This window comes from Pelophylax lessonae, assembly GCF_965119305.1.
Source record: "Pelophylax lessonae genome assembly, chromosome: 3".
In the NCBI taxonomy this organism is placed as follows: domain Eukaryota; kingdom Metazoa; phylum Chordata; class Amphibia; order Anura; family Ranidae; genus Pelophylax; species Pelophylax lessonae.
In genome coordinates this window covers 20,588,473-20,607,134 of record NC_138770.1, presented here as the reverse complement: position 1 = coordinate 20,607,134, position 18,662 = coordinate 20,588,473, and the positions used below count along the sequence as shown (strand labels likewise).

Below are 18,662 nucleotides of genomic sequence, written 5' to 3'. Positions count from 1 at the left end.
GCACTCACAAGGTGTTCGTGCAACCGCTCGTTATACATCCCTGTCTGACGCTGCCGAATCCTCCAGCTATCTTCGCTATACCTGGATTGACCGGAGCCTCGCTACCTGATCCTTTACCTCGCTACCTGATCCTTTACCTCGCTTACCAGCTAGTGATAAGTACCCCGTAGGGGATCCCTTCCTATCAAGTCACATGCTATCTATTCTTGCATACTAAGAACTGTTGCTAAACTCTAGGATATATGCACTACAATATCTATCACCTGCATCGTTGCCTAGATTGCTAGCTCTTGAGCCTACTACCACCTGTAACTTATATCCTTGCATTAACTTAGCATCTCCTGTACACTTCATCTGCTATCCCCTACCACCTGTTACTTGGACATGATTGCTAACCCTCCTGCATACTGTCTATCACCATCTGCTATCGCTCCTGCAACATTACTACCTGAGTGCCTATCATTAATTGCTATCACTACTCAAGCCTATTCCTTCAGTATATCACCTCAATACTATTGCATAGATATCTATCACTCCAGCAACATCTTATCTGAGTGTTTGTGTATGTGCATACTGAAGCGGGCTGAGCCACTATGATGAGTCAGGAGAGTTGGATAAGGTGATTCAACACATCTCTACAAGACTACTGAGTGGAAATTCTGCAGCTCGCTAAATCAAACCCTAGAGCGTTACAGAATGCACGAACCAGAAAAAATGGATTCAGCAGAATTAGCCACTCATGTGATGCACCTAACACAAAAGGTAGATGCATTAATTGTTTCTCTTACCGAAGTGCAAAAAGAAAATCAGACTTTGAGACAGCAGATAGCCCGTGTATCACAGCTCACTGCTGCTCAACCCCGTGAGCCCAAAATAAACCCTTCACAAGTGTTTACAGGTGATCGAAAAAAAATTTGTGAATTTAAAAACGCATGTCAATTGCTTTTTAATTTAAAACCTCGTACTTACAATACAGACCAAATTAAAGTCTGCACCACTATCTCATATATGTCAGGTGATCCACGGGCTTGGGCAGACCCTCTCTTTGAGAAAAATGACCCTCTCCTCAACTCCTATCCTGCGTTCCTAGCAGAACTCTCTAGCCTGTATGAAGACCCAAATAGGCAGAGTACTGCTGACAGCCAATTGAGGGCTTTAAAACAGGGAAGGAGACCTGTTGAAGACTTCGTAGCAGAGTTCAAGAGATGGACCCTTGATTCAGGGTGGAATGATGCATCTCTGCGAACCCAGTTCAGGCTCGGGTTATCCGAAGCCGTTAAAGACGAGCTCGCCCGAGTGGATTTACCTGGCACTTTGGATGCCTTAATACAACTCAGCATCAATATTGACAGACGTTTACGAGAAAGGAAGGCTGAGAAAATGGGAGTACCATTACCCAATCCTTCTCGGTTTTCATCCTTTGACCCTACTCCTATGGAGGTAGGAATCATACGCCCACCATTATCGTCTGTTGAACGAGCCAGGAGAAAATCTCAAAATCTCTGCATGTATTGCGCTTCCGCTGATCATCTGATAAGCGTCTGTCCCCTTGTCCGCAAAAAAGAGGGTGAGTGTTCACATGTATTACTGGGGGGATTAACGACTTCTTTTTCTAATCCCTATCTTTTCATTCATTTGATCTTACAGTGGGACCAAAATAGAATCACTACCAAGGCTATGATCGACACAGGATCTTGTGGGAACTACATTGACACTAGTTTTGTTGCTTTGAATAAAATACCTATTATTTCAAAACCTATTCCTGTCTCTGTTAGTTTAATTAACGGTATTCCGTTATCTTCTGGTCCAATTACCAATCAGACACAAGCACTTCTTGTTACTACTAACGAGTCTCATGTTGAGACCACCACCTTTGATGTATTACCTTCACCACATTTTCCCATTATTTTGGGGCTTCCCTGGTTACACATACATCAACCAAACATTGATTGGAAGACGCGGACACTAACCTTCCCCTCTCACTATTGCGAGACCACGTGTAACCTCCAATCTTATAAAAAAATCCTGTCCATGGTGTCAGATGAAATCACACCACCACCATGCTATCAGGATCTATCTGAAGTCTTCCTTGAGAAAAATGCTCAAGTATTGCCTCCCCATAGGGACTATGATTGTTCTATTGATCTACTCCCTAATAGTAAACTACCTTTCGGACATGTTTATCCTCTATCTCAGGATGAACTTTCTCATCTTAAGGAATACTTGGATGAGAATTTAGCGAAAGGGTTTATTAGACCCTCTACTTCTTCCACAGCTGCAGGACTTTTCTTTGTCCGCAATAAGGATCTAAGTCTCAGGCCTATCATTGACTATAGGCAGTTAAATACCATCACAATAAAGGATCGCTATCCTTTACCTCTCATTCCGGAACTCATTGAACAAGTGCGTGGAGCCACCTACTTTTCAAAGTTGGACCTAAAAAGGGGCATACAATCTCTTCCGCATCCGTGATGGGGATGAGTGGAAGACGGCATTCAGAACTAGATACGGACTATTTGAATATCTAGTGATGCCCTTTGGATTGTGTAATGCTCCCGCAGCATTCCAGCGGTTTATAAATGACATCTTCAGAGACCTACTCGATGTTTGTGTTGTGGTATATCTGGATGATATACTCATTTACTCTCAATCCTTGTCTGAACATGTAAGACATGTAAGACTTGTGTTGTCCAGATTACTCGCACACAATTTATATGTAAAGCTGAAGAAATGCCTATTTCATAAGGAAGAAGTATTATTCCTAGGATACATCATATCAAAGAATGGCATCAAGATGGATATGAGCAAGATATCGTGTATTCTGGATTGGCCTGTACCAACAACTCGTAAGGCATTACAACGATTCCTTGGGTTCTCAAACTTTTATAGGAAGTTCATCAAGAACTTCTCTTCTATTGTAAGACCGCTCACACAACTTACAAGTGTGAAAAAAACATACAAATGGTCTGAAGAAGCAAATAAAGCTTTCCGCTTGTTAAAATCAAGCTTCACTTCTGCTCCCATACTACGCCATCCAGACCCATCCCTCCAATACATCCTAGAGGTGGATGCGTCAAATATGGCTGTAGGAGCAGTTCTTTCCCAACGACCAACGAATACTTCACCACTCCACCCAGTTGCTTTCTTCTCTAAAGCACTAAGTAGCCCAGAGGTGAACTACCCAGTGGGTGAAAAAGAGTTGCTTGCCATAAAACTGGCACTTGAAAATTGGCGACATTTACTTGAAGGTACTCGGTTGCCAATACTCATATATACAGATTATAAGAATCTCCAATACCTTCAGACCAACAAGACCCTTTCCCATCGGCAGGTACGTTGGTCATTATTCTTCCTAAGATTCAATTTCCTGCAGATAAGAACAAGAAGGCGGATGCGTTATCACGGTTAACCGAAGATAACTGTGCTGAAATCCCTTCACTTCCTATAATACCCCATGACCGTATTATTGGTGTTGTTCGTTCCTTAAAGGAAGAGATTCTGCACAGTCTAGGACTGGATTCACCACCACCACAACTAAGTGCTGATGCAGAAGGCTTCCTCTACTTTGACAACAAACTCTACATACCTCCTGGTATGCGTACTAAAATCTTGGAACTATCACATGACGTACCTATGGCAGGACATATGGGTATGACTAAGACATTTAATTTGCTCACCAGGCAATTTTGGTGGCCTGGAATGAAGACGTCTGTACAGAAATTTGTTTCCTCATGTGACATCTGTGCAAGGTCCAAAATTGACACTACAAAACCATCTGGTCTACTTTGCAGTCTACCAATACCCAAAGTTCCATGGGAAGTTGTGTCTCTAGACTTCATAGTAGAATTACCACCTTCCAAAGGATTTACTACCATCCTAGTGTCAGTGGACCATCTGACAAAGATGGCACATTTCATTCCTATTCGCAGACTACCTTCATCTAAGAAAACAGCGGAATTACTAGTGAAACATGTGTTCAAACTACATGGAATTCCAAAGACTCTTCTATCTGAACGGGGTTCACAGTTCATCTCTAAGTTTTGGCAAGCTCTATGTCGTATACTACGTATTGAGCGAAAACTTACTTCCCCTTATCACCCACAGACCAATGGACAATGGACAACCAGTGTTTTGAACAATATTTGCGTTGCTACACCTCATACCTACAGGATGATTGGGTGGACCTCCTCCCTTTGGCGGAATTTGCTTATAATAATGCAACCCACAGTACTACTAAGCAAAGTCCGTTCTACCTAAACTATGGGTTTCATCCCACACTTCTTCCACCACGCATCCTACCATCAAGTAATCCAGTAGCCTCTGACTATCTTACCCAAATAAAAGACTCTCTGGGTTTACTTAACACCACCATCTCACATGCTCATAGCCAACAAAAAAGGTACTATGACCTTCGTAGAAGACCTTCTCCTCAATATACTATTCGGGATCTTTTTTGGCTATCTACAAAAAACTTGAGGTTGAAAATCCCCAGTAAAAAGCTTGGACCTTTGTTTTTGGGACCTTTCCCAATCGAGAAACTCATTGGGACATCTGCAGTTCGACTTACTTTACCGGCAGATCTTAAGATACACCCCATTTTCCACGTATCTCTACTAAAGCCACATATACCCAACCAAGGAATTAGACCTACCATCTTGCCTCCACCTCCAGTACAAGTTGAAGGGGAGAAGAATTTGAGATTAGGGAGATTTTGGATTCTCGTATCCACAGAGGAAAACTCCAATATCTCATCAGATGGAAAAACTATGGACCCCAAGATGACACCTGGTTGGATGCTTCTGACGTTCACGCATCCAGGCTTATAAAAAGGTTCCACTCTAAATACCCTGAGAGACCAGTGCTATAGGCCTTCTGGAGCCGGCCTTATGGGGGGGGGGTACTGTAAGATCCTGGTACCTTCAGTACCTTTCTAGCCTCTTACTTCCGCATTGCGTTCCACCATTCAGGTAGGTGGAACGCATATAGCTGCATGTCTCTTTAACATCTGATGACGTCATCACTAGGCGCCGCTCTGAGCGGCTATTTCAACCGCCGGTGTGCACTCACAAGGGGTTTGTGCAAACGCTCGTTATACATCCCTGTCTGACGCTGCCGAATCCTCCAGCTATCTTCGCTATACCTGGATTGACCGGAGCCTCGCTACCTGATCCTTTACCTCGCTACCTGATCCTTTACCTCGCTTACCAGCTAGTGATAAGTACCCTGCAGGGGATCCCTTCCTATCAAATCACATGCTATCTATTCTTGCATACTAAGAACTGTTGCTAAACTCTAGGATATATGCACTACAATATCTATCACCTGCATTGTTACCTAGATTGCTAGCTCTTGAGCCTACTACCACCTGTAACTTATATCCTTGCATTAACTTAGCATCTCCTGTACACTTCATCTGCTATCCCCTACCACCTGTTACTTGTACATGATTGCTAACCCTCCTGCATACTGTCTATCACCATCTGCTATCGCTCCTGCAACATTACTACCTGAGTGCCTATCATTAATTGCTATCACTACTCAAGCCTATTCCTTCAGTATATCACCTCAATACTATTGCATAGATATCTATCACTCCAGCAACATCTTATCTGAGTGTTTGTGTGTGTGCATACTGAAGCGGGCTGAGCCACTATGATGAGTCAGGAGAGTTGGATAAGGTGATTCAACACATCTCTACAAGACTACTGAGTGGAAATTCTGCAGCTGCAAATCCAGTTCACTAAATCAAACCCCAGAGCGTTACACCAGGCTTATTCTTTGAAGGGTCAGGTTCCTCCTTTCCCTATGAAGGTGCGTTCTACTAGAGCACTGAGTGCCTTTTGGGCTTTTCGCCATCAAGCCTCAGTAGTGCAAGTTTGTAAGGCGGCAACTTGGTCGTCTGTGCACACATTTACAAAATTCTACAAGGTAGATTTTTTGGCATCTTTGGATGCATCCTTTGGCCGCAAGGTTTTGCAGGCTGCTGTTTAAAAGAGACTTGTTTGTAAAGGCCCGTACACACGTACCGATCGTCGGCATACAAACGTCGGTGGACGAAGGATCTGCCGATTGTACGCGTGTTAGTATGGTGCCTCCGACAGATGTCTGCGCACAATCCGCGGACAAAAGTCTTTCTTGCAAACATGAAAATATTTGTATGCCGACACCAGAACGGACGATTGTTCGCCTGTCAGTACGCAATTCTGCCGACACACAGCTACAAATCCCAACACGCATGATCAAACCAAATGAGTTCCCGGAAGAATTTTCTCTAGTAAACTCAACATTTTATTCAGAAAGAACTTTCGGCTCGCGGAAGTCCAAGAAATAGGTGAAATGCGGAGCACATGCTCATCTTGATAAATGTGAGAAGAAGGAAGATGCTGCTCATAATGCCATACTTTTCTAATAAAAAGGCATGTGTTCTGGTATGATGAAGATAATGTTTGTCTATTCTATCTGTTCTATCAAATTTTAGAATTAAATAATTTGAACTCTTCACCATTATTTTTGTATTTTCACACCAAAGATCTAACTATTGATATGACCCTTTATTCTTTTATGAATTAATGTCTAAAACATATTTTTCAGGTTATGTACAATATTAAACATGTTAACAAATTCAGATAGGCCATTTTTTATTTTCATTTTCTTTATTTTTTGGATCTCAGCAAAAAAAAAACAAAGCAAACATCAATACTTTCCGTATAATAAACTAAACATAAAAAAGGTCCATTTGGACAAAATTAAACTAGAAACTGGCAAACAGGGGTAAAATAAATAATAGGGGGTTACACAAATTAAAGTTGGTGATAGCTATAATCAGGTTGCCATGAGGGCAGGTTTGGATCCTGCTGGCCATATTGCCACTGGCCATGTGGCATTTGGCGAGGTGGTGGGTGTTGTGGAGGTGGAGGTGGAGGTGGAGGTGGAGGGCACGGGTGCTCCTGGCATGCGTGGCTGTGCTCAGTAAGTATGCCGTTTTCAGCGTTTTGCAGCACATCCAGAATAATTTTTCTGGCATACTGACACTGCCTGAGGTCCACCTTATCCAGGATTTTGGCAGTCATATTCCCGAAGGACTCATTGGCCTCCGGTTTCCGACGTAGGGCTATGGTGGCCTCCTGGATAAACTCGTCGGTGATGTCATCCACGTGCTTCCTCTTTTGCCTCCGTTTGGCAGGAGGAGGTGGTGGTGGAAATAGTTCCGCAGGCTCCTCAGGCTCCGCAGGCTCCCCAGGCTCCTGGCTGCAACCTGGCTCCTCCTCAGTGACACTTCCCTGTTGATGAAATGAACAATTGATTAGAATGTTATAGTGTATATAAAAAGTCATGTTTGTTATATTATTGTGAACAAATAGCAGACTTTACATACAGTGGCGTATCTAGGGTCTCCAGTGCCCTTGTTGAGGAGCTGTATTTGGCAACAACCCCCCCCCCCCCCAAGATCAATGGAAAACTGTAACCCACCCCCCCAAAAAAAAATTAAAGGGCATTAAAAGTTTCTAATTTGCCCCTTGTTTGCCCAGTGTAGAGCTCTCTAGTGGGCAATCATTGTCTCAGGTGTGAAAAAGAAAGAGAGGGTTGAGAGATAGAGAGAGGGAGAGAAAGAGGGGGTGTGAGAGAGAGAGGAGGGGGTTGCAGAGAGAGAGGGGCCTGAACTTGCAGAGGGCTTGATGTAGGGCATTGAGGGTGAAGCAGTGCAGGGAAACATGAATAAGGAAGCCACCTGCCTTGCTGACCCAGAGTGAGAGACCAGAGACATGGAAGCAAGGATGGATGGATCATTTGCAGGAGCTGTTAGTTTTGTATTAAAAAAGGTTGAGCCAGAGGAATGCTGAGGCTACAGCAGTGTTTCTTTGGACCAGAGGTGTGCTGGGGATGCAGCAGTGTTTGTAAGACCAGAGGTGTGCTGGGGATGCAGTGAGAGGCAGTCTCAGTCTCCTGGTCTTTTGGCTCAGCTGCTCTCAATGTTTTACACCTGCATGAAGCAGCTCTCAATGTTTTACACCTGCATGAAGCTGCTCTCAATGTTTTACACCTGCATGAATCCGCCTGCAAACTGGGGGTTCTGGGGTGTGCAGGCTGAGTGGATTGTTAAAATAAACAATAAAACAATGCCAATGTTTTTGTGACCCACCCCCCTTGGCCTGCGCCCCTGGCGGTTGCCTGTCATGCCAACCCCTTGCTATGCCCGTTTACCTAAAGGGTCAATTATGGTTTAGCTTATAATTTTGTTACATGATTACATTTTAGCAGACAATATATTGTGAAATGCCATACCTGAGTAAAACTCTCCTCCAGGAAATCCTCATCCTGGCTTGGATCTACCGACACTGAGCCCTCTGCCGAAGTAGAAGGCAGTGTTGAAATTGACGGCCTGGATTCCATGGTGTCTGCCAGGAACCGCATGTTATCAAAGTACCACAGCCGTGGTACATATACATTCCGTGCCCCTGCTCCAGACTGGGTGGAATCTTCTATTTTTTTTAACTCCCGCCTGTAGGCAGTACGAATACTGTTTATTTTTTTGCGGATATAATCAAAATTTGCCCCAGGACAGACGGGCTTGTAGAAGGCCACCAAATGTTCCATGGCCTGTTTTCGGAGTTTTCGATTTTTATAATCCGCGGACTTCACTTGCCACAAACACGGCAGTTGCCTGAACTCATCAATAAAACTTATTAAAAAGTTGTGGGTGGTGAAATTGTCCACCATATTGCAGGACAGTATATGCCTGCAAGACACAAAACAACACAAAACATATTAAAATAGCATGTATTTTGGCACATAATAAAGATATTCCTAATAAAAGCTGTATAGGGCCCAAAACACACACTTTCTATTAAAAGAGTCGTACCTTTGTTTGTGGGGAAAAGTCGTGATTCGCCGCTCGATCGTGCTCCAACTCTCGATATGTCCGCTAGCGAATCGTCGGCCGAACGATCTGGCGTCCTTTAAATACAGCGCAGGCGTCAACTCCTCCTCCAGTGGCGGGCTTGTGCAGGGGTGTGTACGTGCCGAAGATCAGGCCTACATGCGACACTCACACCTGAAGCAGTGGAATAATCATTGTTTAATTACGAACCATGTCTCAACAATCTGGGAGCTCAATTAGTGGGGGCCGAAGTGATTGGGCCACCCGAAAATCAAGGGCTACACCCATGTCAAAGGCAGAAATGGTGGAGATGGTCTCCATTTTAGAAAAAACGGATTACGATGGAAAGTTGGCAAATTACGAGCGGCCCAATGCCAGGAAAGATGGCATCATGGACAAGGTGGTGGCCTGTTTGGTCAGAAAATTCGGTGTCGAGCGATCGAAAGATCAGATTAGGAAACGATGGTCTGACCTCAAACACCGTGAGCAGGATCAGCTTTCCCAAATCCATCGGATTTTGAAAAAAAGTAAGTTTTATTTTTTCTTTATTTTTTTAATCATGCAATATGTTTTTTATAATTTGGTGTATGTTGTATTAACATGTCTAGATTATAATGTCTATGTAAAAAGTTAGATTACTCATTTTAGTTGTCATGTCGTGATTTGATCGATCTATTGTTGATGTTTTAGTATATGACATTAAAAGTCAGGAAGCCATAGTGAAAAATATATGTATTGTGTTGCAACGAACGTTCTTTCCTGCACGAATCTTCTCAGCAAACATTCCTATTAATCACAGATTATTATTCAAACCTTTAAATAGGAGAAAAACGTAAACTCCGTGCCAAACAGTGGGAAAGGAGGAGGAGAGGTTTGGCAGCTCCATCTGCAGTGGAGGAAGAAGAGGAGGACATGGGCACAGAAGGTGGCACAGATTCCACTAAAGGTAATTGGTTCCTATGCACTGTCAAACATTAATGTACCATATTTTTCGTAGATAACCATGTACATGTCTTCATATTTGTTACTAAAAGAGCTATCAAGCAGGGCACCATGTCCTAACAAATGTACCTCTGGTGACTTTTATGATATGGCCAATGTTTTGTATTATGTAGATGAAGACATTATTCCAGAAATAATACTGGTGGAGCCAACAAGTGACCAGACATCAGAGCAACATGAAGGTTGGTAGGCACAGATTTTTGTGTAGTGGTATCATAGAAATATGTGTATTTGCAATGATTGTTTAACCTTATATTCTTGTATTCCCTTACAAATTTACATTGCAGATGTTGCATCATGCCAGGATGTGGCATCCCCAGCCAGGTCAGAAGCCCGATCTCCTGGCAACGTGCCAAGCAGCATGGAAGCCAGTTCAGAAACTGTGGAGGAACCAGGACCAAGTGTCCAAGAGCCAATTGTGTGCCCACGTAGGTTTTTTCAGAATGATTTTTATCAGTGTTATTTTTAGCCTCCAATTTACAACACTAGTTCCCTATGGGAGCCTCTTTATTTGAATGGAAGTGGCACCGTAAGTCGGATCAGGATGCTCTGACTTGCGGGGCCACTTGCGTTGTGAAGATTTTTGAGGGGGAACTACACCCAAAAATTGAACAACCCACCGTGGGTGTCCCCCCAAGTTCACAACCAGGCCTTTTGTGTGTGGTATTGAGTTTGAGGGTATGCCCACAACAAAAAGACAGCGTGGGTTACCCCCAAAACCCCTACCAGACCCTTATACAAGCATGCAGCTTGTCAGGCCAGGAAAGAGAACGAGCAAGCGGAACAAACACCCCCTGGACCACAGCAGGACACATGCCCTCAACATGGGGGGGTTTTGTTGCTTTGGGCCAGGGGGCCTCTGCACCGCACACCCAAAAGCACCTTACTCCCATGTAGAGGAGGACAAGAGCCTCATCCCCACAACCCTGTCTGGTGGTTTTGGGGGGTCATGCGGACAGGGGGTTCCTAGGACTTTGGAAGCAACCTTTAACAAAGGGTGGCCCCCAGATCCCAGACCCCAATCACTATGTGAATGGGTATGGGGTACATAGTACCCCTACACATTAACCACATAAATGGAAGTGTATGTGAATAACGACAGGAGACGTTTATGAAATGTTCTTAAATATCTTCATCCGGTCTTCTCCACTCTGCTCTTTGGATCTTCTCCTCTCCACTCTTCTGCTGTCCAATCTTCTGCTCTTATGTTGTCTGCTCTTTTGCCCTAGGCTCTTCTTCTTCCTCCTGTCCTCCTCCAATGCTGTTGCCGTGCATTCTGCCCGTCTCTGGTCTCTGCATCTTAATATATATACATTACAACCATGCCCTCACAATGACGTCATCATGCGTTCACACCCCTAATGAATATATAGTAAGCTCAGGAGACCGGCAGAATCATCAGCAACAGCATCGGAGGAGGACAGGAGGAAGAAGAAGAGCCTAGGGCAAAAGAGCATAAGAACAGGGTAGGTATTAACTCGAGAGGAATTTAAGATTACCTGGACACCAAATGTTTCTCTATTATTATGACCTCATGTAGTTGATTCACATTGACTCATTTTTTTTTAATTTTTACAGACCATGTTTTACATAGTTGCACATTAGCCAAATTGACCCGTGAGGCTCTCCAATGCTGCGCAGACCTGGAACAAATAAAGGAGACTGCAACGGCATTACAAATCAAAATGCGCAATTTTGTGGACATGATTGGCAAATTTTAAGCCACAATTTTACTAGGTTTTTAATGTTTGTATTGGGATGTTCCTGATGTTACAATTTTTTTAGAATGTTTTAGGGCATTTTAATTACACTCAGATGTTAAAGAGTGTACCCAAGTTTGGGAAAAGCACTTTACAACACCCTAACCCTAACCCTAACCCTAACCCTAACCCTAACCCTGTGAATGTTTGATACTAAAACGTTTTTACATTCAACAATGTGTGTTCAATTCTTTATTAGACTTTAGTTGGGGGGTCGAGGTCTAAAGCTGTGTAAAGAAGCACTAAATGTATGATGGCTGTCCTATTCCCATATTTACATGTTAATGAAAGCATTTTGGACACTGCCATATGCGAGTTGCTGGAGGTGTCAATGAAATGTTAAAGATACCCCCAGTTTTAACGCATATCACAGTGCGATCTGACATTTCACACAGGATCGGATCACACAAGTTTGAACGATTGTGCGATCCTATCCTGATGCGGCTGAATAAATGCATCATGTGCGACTTTTGTGCGAGTGCAGTGCGAATTGAGCCATACAAACTGTATAGCTGATTTTCGCATGAACATCTGATCGCATGTAATAAAGGAGCAGTGCGCTACGATATTACATGCCATCAGATGTGCAGTGTGAATTGAGACATACACTTTGTATGGCTACATTCGCACTGAACACGCATACAAGTCGCACATGACCCTTTATTTCTGATGTATCTGGATTGGATCGCACAGTGCTTAACACTTGTGGAATACAATCCTGTGGAAAAAGTAAGTGGCGGGTCACCCTTATGCAATGCTGGAAGGCTGCAAAGTCGCAGACTTCCCGCATCGCATAAGTGTGACTCAACACTCAAGGTACTAGCAGTCCTAGGATTCAATATGGCATTGATATTGGCAGTAGAAATCAGTGTAGGGAGATCAGTGTAATCTATAGTGTATTGCTTGTTCGTTGCTCTAGTTCACTTTCCATTACCTATATATATAACACTTTGAGATGAACAATGATCAAGTTTCACATAACACTGACATATCCTAACATTGGTGGGCAGTGAGAAGGATGTCATAAATGAACACAACATAACAGGTGTAGGTACTTTGTTAATACCCTAATGTATTATATGAAATATATAGTATGGGCAACTTCTGGACAATGAACACCAATGTAAGGTGACATTAGATGAACCTTGGGTGTGACCTAGTTCTCAATGTGACAGGGTTTGTGTACATTTTGTGGGGTGCAGAAGGCCCTTGTATTTACACCACTGGCTAAAAAATAACACATGGCCATCATCACTTTGGATCAGCTGGTGAGAGACTACAGTCAAGAAACACACTGATGAATGTATTAACCCTTCCAAAGTCACACATATATAACACATGATTAACCCAAATAATTGTGTTTGGCATATGTGCCCAAATGATTATAATCCACAATACAGAATCATTGCAATTTTTGTTTAATGTGTTGAAAAATAATATATCTCTGACATTTATCTTGTGTGTCCAATCTTTAACAAGATTAATGGGTGTGTGACAGTGATTGCTGCCAGGACACAGCTCCTCTCCCCACGAAATAGTCCAGATATTCCTGGCGGATCTGACGGGCCCTGTGTGATGCCAATGCTGACCGTCCAACTTCCATTGACGTCATGGACTCCACTTGGTTAGAAGGTTGGGCCTCTCCACTTGTACCTGGCATAGCAGGGTCAGTATCCAGTTGCTGCAAGACATAATTTTGTGCATTCCTGCGTAGGAAGTTGTGCAAAATGCAGCAACACAAGACCACATTATCCACTTTGTACAGTGCCAGGTTTATGGACGTCAGGAATATCCGGAACCGGTTGGCCATTATCCCGAAGGCATTCTCCACAACTCTGCGAGCTCTGGACAACCGGTAGTTGTAAATCCTTTGGTCTGGGGTGAGGTTCCTCTGAGGGTAGGGCTTCATGAGATGCTCCCCAAGCGCAAAAGCCTCATCTGCGATAAACACAAAGCTCATACCCTCAACAGTTTGCTCCCTGGATGGCAGGTTCAGAGTGCCGTTCTTTAGACGACGAGCGAACTCCGTCTGATCAATAACTCCCCCATCCGAATTGCGGCCATTTTTGCCAATATCCAAAAAAATAAACTCATAGTTTGCATTAACTATGGCTAGCATGACTATACTAAAAAAACCTTTATAATTATAATAAAATGTGCCGGAATTCGGAGGGGGGACAATGCGGACGTGCTTCCCATCAATAGCACCCCCACAATTGGGAAAATTCCACTTCTCCAGAAATTGATCAGAAATCTCCAGCCATTGCTCTGCGTTTGAAGGAAACTGTGGGGAAAAAATAAAAAAAAAAAAAAAAAAAAAAAAAATTAGTGCTTGAGCACATCACATTATTAATTACACACACAGTTGTCTGTTAAATGCTTATGCAACTTGCTAAAAAAATATACAACAGGAAGGCAAAGGTTTGGATATGGGGATGTAACATCTACATACATTTCTTTTCAACCTCCTATTGTTCTTATATTGTAAAGGGCCATACACACTAGAAGATTCTCTGAAGACTTTTTCGTGCAGATTTAACTTTTCTATGTAGTGCAAGGGCCTACCAGATTGCATAGGATTTGAAAGTGTTTGTTGGACCTCATATTATTTGGTTTTGGTAAATCGGAAGGATAAATTGTTCTGACAATCTTCTAGTGTGTATGGCCCATTATACTCACCAGCTAGAGCTGAGATTTACAAACTACGGCCCTCCAGCTGTTGCAGAACTACACATCCCATGAGGCCTTGTAATTCTCTGACATTCACAGACATGACTAGGCATGATGGAAATTGAAGTTCGTGAACAACTGGTGGGCCATAGTTTGAAGACCTCTGAACTTGAGCTTTGGTATATGCTGACTTTGAGATTTAGCATGTGGGTGGGGGGATGGGTAAGTAAAACTGGGCATTTATACATCAATTAGGGCTTGTGGTCAGTGAAGGTTTTAACATCATTACATAAACATACAGAATCATAGGTGGGAATGGATGGACTGATGTATTTTAGATAAATCATTAACTAGGTACTAAAACATTGGCCAAGGAATAATTGTTTGAGGGAAAGCAATAAAATGACCCAAATTCAAAATACTGTTAACAGGCAATGCGTTTAGGGACACATAGGAGAGAATGGTGGGGTGGTTACTGGGTAATTTTACAAATGGTTAAAGATAATCTACATCTTTACTACTATGTGCATGCGGACAGAGGGTAGTTTACAAATAATGGCCTGTGTCAATTGCTGTACATCCAAAAACATCATAATTCGGGTGAAACTAGTAATACATGTAATGTAATGTAAAAAATCAAACATACCTTGATATAGTCCTTCTGCAAGACCTTGATGATGGCAGAGCAGGTCTCAGGGATGATGACTCCCAGTGCTTGGGGGGAGATGCCTGTGGTGAACTTCAGATCCTGCAGGCTTCTCCCTGTTGCAAGATACCTCAACGTCGCAATTAACCTTTGCTCAGGAGTAATTGCAAGCCGCATACAAGTATCCTGCTTCAGAATATAGGGGGACACCAGGGCAAGAAGACGGTAAAAGATGGGATCCGTCATCCTCAAATAATTCCTGAAGTCATCAGGATTATTTTCCTGGAGCTCCCTCAGCAAGGACATATGAGAAAATTGATCACGGTTAAGCAACCAATTTTTCGTCCAGGAGGTCCGCTTCTTCTTCCTATTGCTCGTACGTCGTCTCAGAGCCAAAACTCCAACACTAACGACAGCAACGGACGAATTCACGGTCGCCATAATAAATTCTCGAACGATGTCTCGGAAAATAGCGAAATGTCGTCAACCAAACAAATGCTACCGAAATCAGCGCGAGATGCCCAGAAGGGTCACGGCCAAACACTCACTTCCTCTTTTGTAGCGGCGAACGTGCGTGGAACGTAGTGACGTCATTTTCTGTCGGAAGACAAATGTCCTGGGCAAGTTTGGAGCACTTTTCAACAGACAAACAACAAACACACCAGCCGCGAACATTTGTAGGACGTTCCGTCGGCCGACGATCGGTACGTGTGTACGGGGCTTTACTTTCATGGGTGAGCTCATGTTGTTCCTGGTTGAGCTTCATGTTACCCAGTTGGCTAAGTTTAGCCTTTGGAGTTTACGTTAACTATTTGTTTTGCGTTCTTCCCACCCCTCATGCCTACATTTGGGACATCCCAATGGTATAAGACGCATAAGAGCTGCGTCTGTTAATGGACGATAGAGAAAACTGGATTTATGTAAGAACTTACCATAAAATCCTTTTCTCTGAAGTCCATTGACAGACGCAGCACCCGCCCCTCTGATATGAGGATGGTTTGTGTCTTCTTCTCACTGCTTGAAACAAAACTGGTATGCTGGAGCAGGGTGTGAGGGGTTATGTCTATAGGGACAGCCCCCGTAGGCGTGGTGAACTGTTTTTTTTCCGGCTTGGTACTACTTCTGTAGGAAGCAGCATAACCCAATTGTATAAGAAGCATAAGAGCTGCGTCTGTCAATTGACTTCAGGATTTTACTGTAAGTTCTTACGAAAATCCAGTTTTTTGACAAGTCCTTTACGTCAAATGTCAGAAGGGGCAGTGCCACCGGGTGATGTAACTGGGTGGCCCCACCCCTTGCCTATAAAAGAGCTGTCAAAGCTTAAGAGCGTCATGCAGCGGGACGCCTCAGAAGAGGTGGAAGCGTCCTTGAATTTTTTTCTATTTTTCGGGTGCGGCGATGACGATGGATTTACATCGGGGGACACTATTTTTTATTTTTATTTTTGAATAAAGGACTTTTTAAAACTGTCTTTTGTGTTTATTATTTTGTACAATATTTTTGCTGAATCGGTAGGGGTACGATGTACCCGATACCCATTCACATGGGGGGGGGGCGGGATCTGGGGGCCCCCTTGTTAACGGGGGCTTCCAAATTCCGATAAGCCCCCCCACCCCCAGACCCCCACAACCACAGCTCAGGGTTGTCGGGAAGAGGCGCTTGTCCCCATCAACATGGGGACAAGGTGCTTTGGGTGGCACCCCAAAGCACCCTCCCCATGTTGAGGGCAAGTGGCCTGGTATGGTTCAGGAGGGGAGGTGCTCACTCGTCCCCCCCCCCCCATCCTGGCCTGCCAGGCTGTCCACTGGGATAAGTGTCTGGTATGGATTAGGCTGCCCACTCGGATAAGTGTTTTTTTTTTTTTTTTCATATTGGCATGGAGTTTTCCTTAAAATCTGTACCAGATCCCAATGGCCTGGTGTATATTTTGGGAGGGACCCCATGCAATTTTTTTTTTAATTCTGTCCTAGGGTTCCCATTAATCACGTAAATAGAGGACACTTTCACCCCCTTCCTGCCTAGACCAATTTTCAGCTTTCAGTGCTCATTGGCGTCTATGGGAAATATTGATCAGCTTGGCATGGCACTGCTCCCCATTTTCAACATTGGCGTCTATGGGAAATATTGGTCAGCTTGACATGAAACTGCTCCCCGTCTTTAACATTGGCATCTATGGGAAATATTGGTCAGCTTGGCATGGCACTGCTCACGAACTATAAGTGACAGGGACCCAAAACTTGGGGAGCACTGAAAGAGGACCCAGGAATACAACATATCCATACATTTTAAACGTGGTTTATATTTACTTTCTTTATTATAATTATTTACAAAATTTACAATCATCACCACATTTATCATCAACAAGGAAAAAACAAATTATAATACAAATTACCATTTCATCTACTTGGATCTGTTCTATCTCAACCATTTTTTTATCCTAGATGATTGTTTATATCTGAATACGCTATGGCCTCCATTTTTCTTTTATCTATGGAACAAAATTCACATCAAATCATAAAGACAGACTTAATATAACAAAACTAAACGAGACATGACAAACAAACAGACAAAAATAAATAAATAAATAAATAAATAAATAAAAAATGGGGGATAAAGGGGGGAGAGGGGAGGGTAGGGACAAGAGGGGAAGGCGATAAGGGATCTATTAGGAAAAAGAAAAAAAATATATATATATATATATATATATTTATATATATGGGGGAGAAAAAAAAAAACTTCCATGTATATAAAAAATTTTTTTTTTTTATTTTTATCTGTTATTACTTTCAGTGCTCATTGGCGTCTATGGGAAATATTGATCAGCTTGGCATGGCACTGCTCCCCATTTTCAACATTGGCGTCTATGGGAAATATTGGTCAGCTTGACATGAAACTGCTCCCCGTCTTTAACATTGGCATCTATGGGAAATATTGGTCAGCTTGGCATGGCACTGCTCACGAACTATAAGTGACAGGGACCCAAAACTTGGGGAGCACTGAAAGGGGACCCAGGAATACAACATATCCATACATTTTAAACGTGGTTTATAACCTGAACACTACACTGACTGCACTAAACTAACTCAACACACTATCCACTAACTACCTGCCTAACCTCTATTATCTCACTCTATACACGGATGCCATGTAAGCAGCAGCCTTCTATAGTGTGGGGCGTGGACTTAGCACCTGAGCCATGATTGGCCTTTGGCCAATAAAGACTCTGACAGGACATTGTGCTGTGATTGGCCAAAGCATACAGGTCAGGTACATGCTTTGGCCAATCACAAGCACTTAATGCACTGCAATCATGCACTCATCGGCGGGCGAACTTGCCGCCGGCGCCCCGGGTGTTAGTGGGTTCAGCGAACACACAATCACCTGGTGTTCAAGTCGAACTTATGTTCGACTCCATCCAGCCTATCCCTAGTCCTGAACTTTACACTATATAATTTATATTGTACATTACATACTCCTGACCCGGCACTATATACACTATGTTGTACATTATATGCTCCTGACCCCAGCACTATATACTCTATGTTGTACATTACATACTCCTGACCCCTGCATTATATACTCTATGTTGTACATAATTCTGATACTGTATAGACCTAACTTTTGTATCCTATATAATACGTTGTACATTACATAGGCTTTACTTCTTTTGCACCCATTTTCTATGAGCTGGACATTTTATATCTGA

General features: G+C 43.1%; 3 protein-coding genes across 3 annotated transcripts in view; 1 reads left to right on the top strand and 2 right to left on the bottom strand.

The window, feature by feature from the left end:
• Positions 1–18,662, bottom strand: part of LOC309548838 (uncharacterized protein) — a gene marked incomplete at its 3' end in the record, with an annotated part of 605,194 nt that overhangs the window by 356,393 nt on the left and 230,139 nt on the right. The window lies entirely within an intron of this gene.
• LOC309550245 (uncharacterized protein) overlaps positions 1–18,662 on the top strand; it is a gene marked incomplete at its 3' end in the record, with an annotated part of 2,091,994 nt that overhangs the window by 2,063,456 nt on the left and 9,876 nt on the right.
• Positions 644–17,384, bottom strand: LOC309548826 (uncharacterized protein; the record flags this gene model as incomplete). Its single annotated transcript, XM_082248763.1, has 3 exons — positions 644–681; positions 13,294–13,924; positions 17,349–17,384. The coding sequence occupies 3 exons, from the start codon at positions 17,382–17,384 to the stop codon at positions 644–646; spliced, it is 705 nt and encodes a 234-aa protein (XP_082104889.1).